The 12,769-nt window shown below is 33.6% G+C and overlaps 1 protein-coding gene across 4 annotated transcripts; it reads right to left on the reverse strand.

Moving 5' to 3' along the window:
* Nucleotides 1–1,745: 1,745 nt before the first annotated feature.
* On the reverse strand, nt 1,746–8,222 carry LOC142530338 (protein HESO1-like). 4 transcript variants are annotated; one of them, XM_075636138.1, is made up of 10 exons: nt 8,119–8,219; nt 7,991–8,023; nt 6,548–6,736; nt 6,244–6,417; nt 4,610–4,794; nt 4,008–4,103; nt 3,743–3,788; nt 3,369–3,475; nt 2,972–3,088; nt 1,746–2,891 (listed from the first exon to the last, which is right to left on the reverse strand). In XM_075636138.1, exons 2-10 carry the CDS (start codon nt 8,007–8,009, stop codon nt 1,992–1,994), a joined length of 1,833 nt encoding a protein of 610 aa, XP_075492253.1. In that variant the 5' UTR covers nt 8,010–8,023; nt 8,119–8,219; the 3' UTR covers nt 1,746–1,991. The 4 variants fall into 4 exon arrangements, with proteins under 4 accessions (XP_075492253.1, XP_075492255.1, XP_075492254.1 ...); XM_075636140.1 differs by having other exon boundaries at nt 2,972–3,046; nt 7,991–8,222; XM_075636139.1 differs by having other exon boundaries at nt 2,972–3,073; nt 7,991–8,222.
* Nucleotides 8,223–12,769: the final 4,547 nt, after the last annotated feature.

Consider the following 12,769-nt stretch of genomic DNA (forward strand, 5'->3'; position numbering starts at 1 on the left):
TTAAAAATAAATATCAAATATTAAAAAAATAAACAATTAAATAGCTAATAAATTCTAAAATTGCGAAAGAAAGTATATATAACAGTATTAACATTTAAATTTTCCGATAACACAAGAAAGAAAGCTTCTCACATAACACAAGAAAGAAAACGAGTGATCAAGTGGAGCCATTCGTCCGCCGTCAATAGGTCTTCCGCTCCGTCATCGGAGAACGGGACCGCTACCAAAGTGTTCGTCTATCCATTAGGGAAAAACTCAAAACAGTACTAGATTAGAGTCGTTTTCCAAGGACATGTTTATAGCAGCAAGAAGTTGAAGACGCATCTTCTACCTTGTACTCATCGAGCAAGAGCAGTCGACAAGCTGGTGTAGTAGGCAAAATAAGAAAAGTATACCCTATTGAATTAGATAAGAAGTCAACGTGTTACTTCGTACTAGCATTGAAAATCTTGCTTCCTCTGTCACATGGAAGTTGGAACTCACAGACCAGTGTGATAGTTAGACAAGAAACAGTGATGAGTTTTACTTGTTTACAAGTCATGATAGAGCTCGAGAAATAAGCTCAAGTAACAGCAGCAGAAGAGGGGGTATTCGTTCACCCAAACCACATCATGAAGGGGGTAGTTGGATACGAAAATCAGGTGAAGGTGGAGACCTTGAGAAAGGAAAAGGAACGAAGAAGAACATGACAGACAGGTTGGCTATTGTTTTCACCATCGCTATCTTTCTCCTAATAATAAAGGCTTGATCAAAGATGAGCAGCAACACATTTGTACAGAAGATAAACGGGAAAAATTTTGTTTCAAGAAGCGACTATGAAGCCTAGCTCGAAAGGTGGTTGAGAAGATGGGAAATTATATGATCCATTACAGAAAACAAAAGGATTATTTCCATGGGCTTGTAGGAGGTTTCTTGAGGCATTTTTGGAGCTCCAGTAGGTCAAAAATAGCAGAAGAGACCACTGCTTGCTAAGAAAGGTAAAAAGCAACTGGGAAGGAAGAAGGCTATGGAAAAATCATGGTGGTGGAAACTGCTGCAGCACCACAGAGGAGCCAAGTTTCTTAATAAACGCGAGTGAAGCTTGAATTTGGTAAGAAGAGAAACCTTTTAAAACACGTCCCAATTCAAAATAAGATTTTAGCTTCAATTCACTTCCGACTATGTTTTCTCCCGGGGAACACTAACACCAAATTATGCACAACAGTTATCGTAATAGAAGATGATCTTGTTCCATGTACAATTTGTTCCTGGTAATTTGATTTATTGAGGTAGACTGCGAAATGACAAGGCTGTGGTTGCATGCTTGTGTGGAACCATGCAAGTAGTATGGGTGTGCAAAATTTCGATTAAATCGAACCATCGACTGAATCAAATTAATGAACCGAATTAGTTCAAATTAGGTTCGGTTAATTTGAAAATTCGATTTTATGTTTTGTTTAAAAATCGTTTAAATCAGTTGATTTTGGTTATCATTATGAAAAATCGGTTAAACCAAATTAGCTGAATTTGTATTTAAATAAAATACATTTATTTTTCATAGGGCCGTTGTAGTTATAATTGTACAATTCAATTATACAATATTTTTAAAAATTTAAATTTCTTTCCCCTACCTAATACTGTTGACAGCCTCCCTATGAAAAATATCGTTAATTTCTTATCAACAATATTAAGGAAATGAAATTTAAATTTCAATTCTTCAGGTCATAAATAATCTTGTAATAAATCAGAACCAAAAGTTGTTGATCTTAAGATAAGTCCACAATCATTTATAAATGAATTGATTTAACTCTAAAAGACTGTACGATCACAAAAGATATGCACATGGCTGCTGGTTTACATTCAGTTATTGCTGCATAAGTATCTGTCCTTCTCCTAGCCAACATGTTTGGACAAATAAAACATGCGATAACAAAAAGTACTAGCTAATATGTAACAACTAGAAGCCAGGAGATGACACAAAGTTGAATATCAAGAACTCACCATCACGCATCTCAGCTTCTGTAGTTTGGATTCGTCCAAAGAGGAAAAGAGCCTCTAATCCGTTGTCCGGCCACATGTTGCTGAGCTCCTCCCCAACTTTCGGTCACAGGTTGCTGAAATCCTCCCCAACTTCCGGCCACAGGTTGCTGACGTCCTCCCCAACTTCCGGCCACAGGTTCCTCAGTTCTTCCCCAACTTTCGGTCACAGGTTGCTGAAATCCTCCCCAACTTCCGGCCACAGGTTGCTGAAATCCTCCCCAAATTCCGGCCACAGGTTGCTGACATCCTCCCAAACTTCCGGCCATAGGTTGCTCAGTTCTTCCCCAACTTCCGGCCTGCTGAGTTCTTCCCCAACTTCCGGCCACAGGCTTATGTACTTCTCCCCAACTCATAGATATAGGTTGCCGAGCTAATCCACAACTTGCGGTCGCTTGTGGAGTTACTCCCCAACTCCCAGCTGGCTGAGCTCCCACGTGACCTCTGGCCATAGCATACTGAGTTTCTGTATAGGCCCCATCCCAGCCTGCCATATGTCGCTCTTTAGTTCTTGGCTTAAAAAGAGTAGCATGTTGAGTTTCCAACACAGGTTTTTTCTTTATTATGACTGTAGTTTCTTGTTTTCTTTTCTTCCCAATTAGCACTGTTTTGCTCAGATTTGTTTGAGAGGCATTGCCCGATAATGCAGCAAATTGTTGTAATTTTGGAATACCATTCGGGACTGGGTCTGGGGCTGGGAAAGGAGTGTTATCACGGCCAAACAAGAGTTCCCTCAATTCACCACCTCCAATCTTTCCATCCAAGAACGAGAAGACATGCAAAACTGAGATTTTGATACATTTATAGATTCGCTTCACTTCTGTTTGTCCCACAGCCCTCGCAACATTTTGAGACTTATCTGTAAAATCCTCAACCTGTCAAGATTGATGAGCACCATGTCATCAATGCAAAAAAGAACATAAAAAATTGATGCATGAAAAAGAAGTGTCATTACACTGATACAAGCAACTTTAGAATCCCATGTTTTGGATATCCAAGATCCCTCACATGTGCTTGCGCAGATACCTTTCTGCCACAAATTTTCAACAGAAAATAACTGCAGGAGAAACAACTGAAAGGCATGTTTATCTCGACACAAAGAAAAGAAAGGTAAAATCAAAATTTCCGAGACCCACATGTCTAATGCAACTTAAGAATAACTCATAATGGATTCTCCCCTGCTGCACACTTGGGAAGAATCCTTTTCCGAGCCATTGCATCTCCAAGTGAGAGCAATAACATGGTATGAAAAGTGTAACGCTTGTGCCAATAAATAAATCCAAAAGCTAAAAAAAATCGTGTATATAACAAAGAGGGCAGCATACAGTGAACACCAAAAGGAAAAGCACTACCTTGATCAGTAGAGTGAAAAAGAGCTCAGCCAAAGATTCTTTGTTGCTTTTTCCGTAGTTCATAAAATTAGCCATGGACTTCATCACTGAATCGGGATCAGTCCCATCTAGATGATAAAAAAGCACATAAGAATGAAGAAAAGACGACCAAACAAAACCAGGCCGTAGCATATGATATGCATTTCGTTCTAAAGAAAAGGTATTGCAACCGGAAATCAACATAATCATACGAGTAATTAGGCCAAATCCATCAAAGTTAAGAGTCATGGACAAATTTATCTCAAATGTACTCAAATATAGATGTCCATGACTATGTCACATGATAGCGGACGCATTACATGCAGAAGAGAAGGAAACAAATTCAGTCTCACTACCTTTAAGTATGGCAGAAAATGGAGGAAGAACGGGTGGATTTCGAGTCTGCAAAGAAAGGATGATCTTAGGAATTGATAAGAGTGGAATATAGTAATCAAGGCGTATCCAGCTTGTCAAAAAGATGACATGTTAATTCTTAGAGACAAAAGCCCTCAATCAGTAAGCAACGAAGCACATCATCAGAGTCACAAATATTGGAACTAACCGTCAAATCAAAAAAATAGGAACAAAATACTAACAGACATGTGTGCTCGGGATTCATACCTGCAAGTGAAAAGCAACCAGTAGTATTATTGAGAGAGAATTCAAAGTCTTTTCCTTTGAACTGTTGATGTTATGTGCTTTTGCCCAATTTTTCATCTGCATAAGAGACATCAGTTTCAGAAGCATCAAAAAGTAGGCTGGTAATATCCCTACTCAGGAATAATAAGCAATTGTAGAGATCCCATTTTCTTAAATGGTCCTAGTGGTTTTACTTCAATTTTCGCAAACTAATTTGCTAGATCTATTGTAATCTTAAACTGAATTCAGTTTCCATTCTTTTGTTGATACTTTTTCATTGATTATTCATTTTCCCATGCCACAGTGTTCATCATAGTAGGCAGAATGAGGAGGTAGAAACACACAACAGAAATGGTTGGCAAAGAGACAATGCGGAAATTGGAGTTGCAAGGTAAAAGAACCACAAGCTGTCAACTTTTCAATTACACCAAGGAAACCAGGTAGAAACTCAGTAATATGGTGCATGCATGGAGATAAGTCCATAACTATTGCCAGGGAGAATATAAGATGACATGGCCTTTCCAAAATATTTGGTTAAAAAATTTTCATATTGCAAATGAAAGACATGAAAAGGGCAACTTTACCAAAAAGCTTAGCTTATGAAATCTTTCATCAATTGATGAGATAATGTGTATAATTTGGGATTTCAGAATCCCATCCCTATTTTCAACCGATATATCACACTCAACTCCAGTTCCACGATCAAAAACTTTCACAATAGGCACCTTGGCTGTGGTAATAGGAAAGACCCCATAAACATGTCCTTTACCTAAAATAAAGGAATTCATACATGAGACACATCCAAACTTCAATTCTCAAGTTTTATGGGGAGAAAAACAGCAAATCTTGCATCACAGGATAAAAGAAGAATCTAGAAGGTGGACAGAATGTAGTCTTCAGCGACTTCGACAACCACCTCAACTCTTACTCGATATGTGACACAACAGATTTGCGGAAAATTCACAAATACCAAACTAAAGCAATGACAGCTTAAGATCTTCCCACCAGCTACTTGACAAACTCAACTGAACTATGTTTTCTATCGCTTACTTATTTAGAAGAGATTTCGACAAAGTACAAGAGAGGTAAATCACTGCCCAGAGAGGGCATCCAGAAAGCCTTAAGCATGTAAAATCTACATAAGATATTCATAAATCACGATGCAGAAAAATGACATCCATCCTTAAAACAACTGCATAGCTTTTATACCGTAAAGTGCAAAGAGAAAGGGGTATTTTTTAAGAAACAAAATGTATTTGCACTATAGTAAAAAGTAAGGTCCTGGCGTCCTGGAATTAAAAAATTCATTCTCATCAAATCCCTGTACCAATTGAATTTTCATCAGCTTATGTTAACTAAAAGACAACCATAGTTCACCAAGTTTGAGCAAACCCAAAAAGTCAATGCTCATAAACTAGCAATTGGAGCATATTATACACGGTAACTGAGGTTAAATGAAACAACGAAGGTGGGGCCAGGTAAGACTCGCCCTTATCTTCAACACATATTTCCTTGCACCATTATCCGACTTATTTTTCAGGCATTCAAAGTTAAAAACCTGTAATTTCGTTCAAATTTTGACCTGATAATACCAATTTTATGAGTTCCTTTGTCTAAAAATCGTCTCTTTATCATTCACCTAAAATTGAACGAAAGCTACAAATAATCGATAGTGGCATAAAGACATTGTGGAGAACCTAAATAGCAATCTGCCATGATGAATAAAAATTGCTTCTACCATGTACATACCATATGTATTCTGAATTGGTTGTGAATGTTTTGTGAAAAATGAATTATAAGTGGCAAAGCCATTCCAACTAAAATTGGGGGAATTGAAACAACATAAATTACCTTGTTCAAGTGGATTTACATTTGGAAGTCAATGGATCTTAAGGGTGACTATTGCTTCTTTTTTCTAAACAATGCTCAGAACATCTCCTTCATACATTAAAAATGGGAGAAGGCAAAGATTTGTTGGTCTTACTGATTAATTTATTAGGTTAAGCCATTTTCCTTTTATTTCTTTATTCAACTAAAACCTAATTAGAGGCTTCTAGATGAAAATACACTAATCTCAAACTGCCAAAAAAAAGTTTACAGACTTCAAAAGAACAAAAAAATGTTATGTCCATCACCTTAAAGGGATGTTAAGTTCAAAAATAAAATAAAAAGAAAAATAACTGATAAAAAGAAAATCGGTAAAGTTAGAAATGTTTACTCTGCAAAGAATATAGCTTTTTAGCAAACTTTCTTAGAGTTTGAATCTTCTTCTCTCGAGGGAAATGTGCATTGGTATTAAAATTGACGGAAAGATCAAGATCACTTGTTGGACTGAAAAGATCCATCACAAAAGAACCAAATTCCACCACAACAGGGGCCTTTTTCGAATTTCCTGAAAATATAAAAAGGAAATATTAATAATTGGATGATAATGCAAACAAGTAGGCAAGTAATTAAGGAGGACCAATAAAAGACTAAAGAGGAGAATGTGGGAACAAGAGTTCACGAGGTAAATTTATTACCATAAATTTCTTTTGCAATTTCATTGAAGACACAAATCAACTCTCTTCTAACTTTGTAATCATTTGCTTTTGGACGGCGAATGACATAAACATCTTGGAGCAGTGATTCAAGAGCAGAGACACGTTCCTTGGTTACTTTATGAACCTCCAACTGCTTCGCTTCAAACTTTTCTGCTTTCTTCCGCAGAACTGAAATCAAGGACTCAGTGACTCACAAAAGCAAAGAAACAAATTCATACTATGCTGCGTGGGTGTGACTTTATTCCTCAAAAAATCCATCAAAAATATTATGTTACTTGTCTACATTTACCAAGCAAGAAACAAGAAAAGGGGAAAAAGAAAGAAAATATATAATGGAGGGGAGCCAAAAATAAATTATATATAATTTAGTTTCGTGAGCGGGTCGACAATTTAAATATCAATTGTAAGAAAAACTTTTGCAGTTGAAGATTGATAGCAATTATCATGCCTAAAAGAATGCAAATAATATTGAACGATTCTACTATGGCAATTTCGCGAGTACCATCTATAAGTAGGAGGAGAAAAAATTGTCAAATTATTAGATATAAAAATTAAATTTAAACTTTCTTAAAAAAAATAAGAATTAAATTTAAACACAGGAAAAAGCAATTGTATGAGCCATATCTCCAATGACTGCAAGGCTGGTAAGATAAGCAAGTTCATGCGGCTGTCTGAAAATGAAACTCGTGATTCTAGTTAATCTTGCTATTAGTAACAAGATGATATCAAATATGACAATATATCACAAGTGTTATCATGTCTGAATTATTTCGGGTCTTCTATAGGTTTTGAAATGCTTAAAAGAAAACTACAGCGCAAACAAACAAATAAGAGAATGGTAAAAGCAAATAAATCCATCTTTTTTACTCGGTGACGCTAAACCAAGAATTGCACAACTGAAATTCATAAAATTCTTCATGTATGCTCGGTCTATCTCAGCCTAGTAGACCAAACAACTTTCTCTTACTTTTGCACACAGCTTCAACTTTTCTACTGGTTTCAATCTAGCCAACTCGGACATAGTATCCCATTGCTCCTTCTTTATACTAAAAGCTATTAAAGAAAACCTAAATAATTGCTATCCGAAAATGGAATATAAACAAAAAAAGAAACTTTCAAAAAACATCCAACTGCTACATTGTGCTGAATTACACTCCATAGATAGGCTCCCTGCAGAACTTGGATACATCATTATAGCAATTAGAAAACTAAAACCCCACATTTTCATAAAAAAATATAACTGAAATTTCCATCAACTTCTCCAATCACAACCATTCATATCTTCATTTACACAATTGCATCCACAATAACTAGAATCCAAAGAGTTCTAGCAAAGGCGCGTGAAAATTACCACAATTTGTCAACAAAAATAAATATACATCACAACAAAAAATTTCTGCAAAATCATAAAAAAAATGTCACCTTTAGCGCGAAGCGCCATGTCTTCGGAAAACCCTTAAAAATAACCCAACGATTCAGGAAAATAAGAAAATCAATCAGTCGATATCAATCGGTAATGATGAAAATCACTGATTCTATAAAAAATTTAGGCTGAGCGGGGAGATGGCGGATCTCTAACGGTTGTGATGGCGAAGAAGATGAATAAAGAACAAGGACAATTACGCGATTCGACCCTTTCCGACTTACCCCTGAATTATAGAGCAAGGGATGTATTCAATCTATATTTTTTAAGATTTTTATGAAATTTTAAAATTCAGAGATATTTAATTTAAATTTTTATATCCTCGTGGATTTTGGTAGAATTTTAAAAAATTATATGATATTTAAATTTGACTTTTTAAAACTCTCCATAAGTCAAAAGATATCCAAAAAATCCATAGATTTTCAAGGATTTTTATTTTATTATTTACTAGTATATCGACACACGCATTGCGTGCTTGTACGATATTTTTTTATAATTTGTTTGGTTTATATTTAAATGAAGATCAAAATATATTTATAAGAAATAGTGAGTAGCTACACTGTAATTTTGATATATGAACTAAAAAAATAAATAGAAAAAAAAAGAATAAAAAAACACGAGTAGGAATTGAACCTACACCTCATGGCTAAAAAACAAAGGCTTTATCTTCTAAACTACACGTGACTTACATAAATTTTTTAACACTTTATTAATATATAAAATTATTAAAACAGATAATGACACCAAAAGTTAGTTATTATAAAGGTCTCTTGCTTAAGTATAGATATATAATTATTCAAACAGACCATGACACCAAAAGCTAGTTACTCTAAAGGTCTCTTGCTTAATAATATAGTATAGATGTACAAACCTTGAAGCCTTATGTACAATTACAGAAAATCTAAAATATTATTCCACCTATACCAAAGATTTTGATGGACTTTCTTTTTTGAAAAATACGCTATCTCTATTCTATCTCGAGCCGTCTCTAGGGTTCTTCACTCTATCAAAAAAATTTCTTCTATTCAAAGGTATGATTGATCATTCTTGCCAGTATTTATGTGTAAATTAGATGAATTGTTGTTTTTTCTTGAATCACTATGATTATTGTATTTCATAAATTTTCTTTCATCTCATAAAAACGATGAATGATCCGATGTATGTGTATAAATATGTGTAAAAAGGATTGTGATAATAGTTTAGTTGTACTTATTCACCACATATTATATAGGGAATAAAAATAAAAATATTACTTATTATTTGTAAAAAATTCTTTTGAAAATAATAGTTTGATTATAATCATTCACACGTATACAGTAAAATTGATTATTCTTATATTGAAGTTTAATTTTGACTTATTTAATCGATTATTTTATACTTTTAAAAATTCGTGATTTTTTAATAGGCATTTCATCTAAATTTTTTATTATTATTCACCAAATTTTTCAGCTGTTAGGAGTAGAAGAGTTAGGAACATAATAATTTTTCCTTTCGACTATGAACCCTTTTATTTTCTTGCAAATATTCATTTTTGTTTCAATATATATACTGTGATAGTATGATGCATTTTTACACGTGTAGGCTGATGTTTTTGTTTCAATGTTGAACTGATAGCGAATTTGAACTTTTGGATTATTTCTACTCTATAATTACTCTGTTTTTTTATTGAACATATCTTGTTTTGGTTAGACAAGATATGAAAGGAGTGTCGATGTGATGGATTTCAAATTGAACCAGATAATGAAGCTCAATTGTCTTCATCGGCATAAGTTTATGAAGATGACAACTTTGATCAGTTATTTGATACTTAAGAACAACAACGAGCAAAAGCTAATGCATGGATGGATACCATAGCCAATGGAATGTGGAGCGACGTTGATCAAATTGTCAATAATGATTATATTTTTTTATATAAAAGTCTACTTATTATTTTGATTCTTCATTTAATAAAATTTTATTATGAACTTATAAAAATATTGTTCATTAATATGTTAAATTGACATAAAAAATTGAAATTTTGATTTCGATAAATTGGATAGTTCATTTGTCGTTTTTCACAAATTAAATTTATTTAACCTTTAAGTAAGTAAAATTCATTTACATTTAATAAATAAAAAAAATTAAAATTGAAGAGGTTATACATGTCCAATAATTATTTTAAAAAAATTAATAAAAAATAATCACAATTATAAATTACAAAATTCATATAATTCTATGGAAAAGTTTACAAAAGTCTGCAAAAATTTTGAAAAAAAATCTATAAGAGTCTATGAAATATGTTTTGCAATTCTATGAGATTCTATTAAAGTCAATCAAAATCCATCAACTCCATAAAAGTTCACTTTTTAAAAAAAGTCATTAAAAATCTTTAAAAGAATACACCCCCTAAATGTAAATTTGACCCTTTAGTTATAAATAAATGAATAGATTTTCAATTTTAAGCTAATAATAGATTTTTTTTTTGGGATGGAAACGTAAGGGAAGAAGTATTTGGACTTTTGGGATTTTATTTATTTTGGTAAAAGTACATATAAATAATATTGCATTATTATTTTTATTACATCTTGATACACTCATACCGGAGATGGGTCCGACCCACTCTCTGTAGCCCAAAAAAAGAGAGCCCATAAAGGTACTCGGAAAGCCTCGGCAGGTCATCTTCGAGACAGAGCCCATCAGGAGATCACCTCATTCACATGAAGCTGGTGGGAGGTCATCCGGGAGGTCATCCAGACCGACCTCCCATATTCACAATCTCGTCGATCAGTGAGATGACCGACCTCCCATGCCGACCTCCAAGAGCGAAGCCGAGCCGACCTCCCAGAGGGTGATTTCACGCGCGATTGGGAATGCTTTGGCCGACGACCTCCCACGCCAAGCTCCCAAGAAAATGAGATCCTTCGCGGGCTCACGCCTCTGAGAGCTCTTATCTAGATATTAACGGGTAGCCCATATAAATCAAGCCCAACAAGATCTAAACCGAATCTTGTACAAAATCTAACCAAATCTGGCACAAGATATACCGAAATCTTTCAAGATTATGCGGATCTAAACTTACCAAATCAGGACTCTATCTTTCTCCTATAAATAACAGGTTTCGTTCATTGTTTATTCATTCATATATTCACATTCTCTCAGCACACACATTACGCTCTCAGTTTTCTGTTATCTGACTTGGGCGTCGGAGGGGCTACGTCGAAACAACCTTCCGACCCCCTTCTAACGTTCTTGTTTGTGCTTCTTGATTTCGAGGAGTCCGATCCGAGCTCCCCAGGTGAAGATCCGACCTCCCAGTTATCTTTCGAAGGTTTGATCCAAACTCCAAAAGTAAAGATCCGATCTCCCAATTATCATCCCGGATTTCAGCAACATCACGTCTTTTTTTCAAGAAATGAAATGTTTCGTTCTTTAAATTTACCACCAAATATTATTGTTTTTTTATCTCACATATATCGATAAATATTTAATTCAACTTTACTTTAAAATTAGTATCTAATTAATCGAGATGACATTAGACAGCATCATAAGAAGCTTTTCTGAAAACTAGCCACTGAGGCACTCACGTTGCGTGTGTCATGAAAATAATTAATCTCTTAATTTATTTATCATTTAGTTTCATTTTTTCCATAATTTTTTGAATATTAATCTCGTCAAAAGCATACTAAAAAAAAGTAAAGTTTATGGTATTTTAAATATGATTATTATCGTTTCAAAAAAAATATATATGATTATTATTATTAAATGTAGATATTCTCTAAATTGAAGCCCAAAGAACAAGGATGCACACTCCACATGGGCCCTTAATATGGGCCGCCCCCTCTAACATAAACAAGTTAACTGCATGGGGGAAATATTTAAAAATTCAAATGTGTGGATAAAAATTAGAGAAAACATTTTTATATTTTTTGAAAAGTGGATAGAATAGTGATAAATAAATTTTATAATATTTTTTTATTAAACGAAAATAGATTCATTTATAATTTTAGAAGGCTATTATTGGTATTTTTAAAAATTGAGCATGATACCAAAATTAGTTACGTCAAAGATTCAAACTTAATATATATATATATATATATATATATATATATATATTATAATTTAATTTCTGGTAAAAACGACAATCTTAAAGAAAGCGAAACAAAATGATCATCGTATTAAATAGCAAAAGATAAAAAAATGTCACATGCTGTGCTTGTATGTATGCGTGCTACTCTTGGAAATTGGAAACTTACCCAATAGCCTCTGGCATTGTTTTTTGTCTTATTTCTTGGAAGCTAATCATTTTTATTCCCACGTTATATTTTGCAAAAATCTCATTTTTATTCCCACGTTATGTATTTATTTATTTTTATTCTATTACAATTCAATTTATTATATTCTCATATTTCAGTTTATTTACTTATATTTCAAATATTTGATAAGTCTTTTTTCATCGAGAGTATTGATTTACACTGTACGTGTCCACGTCATTTAGATATCACATAAATGTCGTATAGTTGTCACGTCGAAAATAATACTAAAATTGCAAAAATAACGATCTAAGACTAAATTTTAACACATACATACGACGAAAACCACAAAAAGTATAAAGATATATGACCAAAATATAAATTTCCTATTTTCACAAGTATTTTAAATATATGTGTGTGTACGTACACATACATATATGGTACGATATTATCTACATTTTTTATATAATTTTCATATATATATGGTACTGTATTGTCTACATTTTTTAATATAATTTTCATACATATGGCAGCCCACAGAGAAAATTA

The sequence above is a fragment of the Primulina tabacum genome, chromosome 17 (assembly GCF_025594145.1).
Source record: "Primulina tabacum isolate GXHZ01 chromosome 17, ASM2559414v2, whole genome shotgun sequence".
NCBI classification, from domain to species: domain Eukaryota; kingdom Viridiplantae; phylum Streptophyta; class Magnoliopsida; order Lamiales; family Gesneriaceae; genus Primulina; species Primulina tabacum.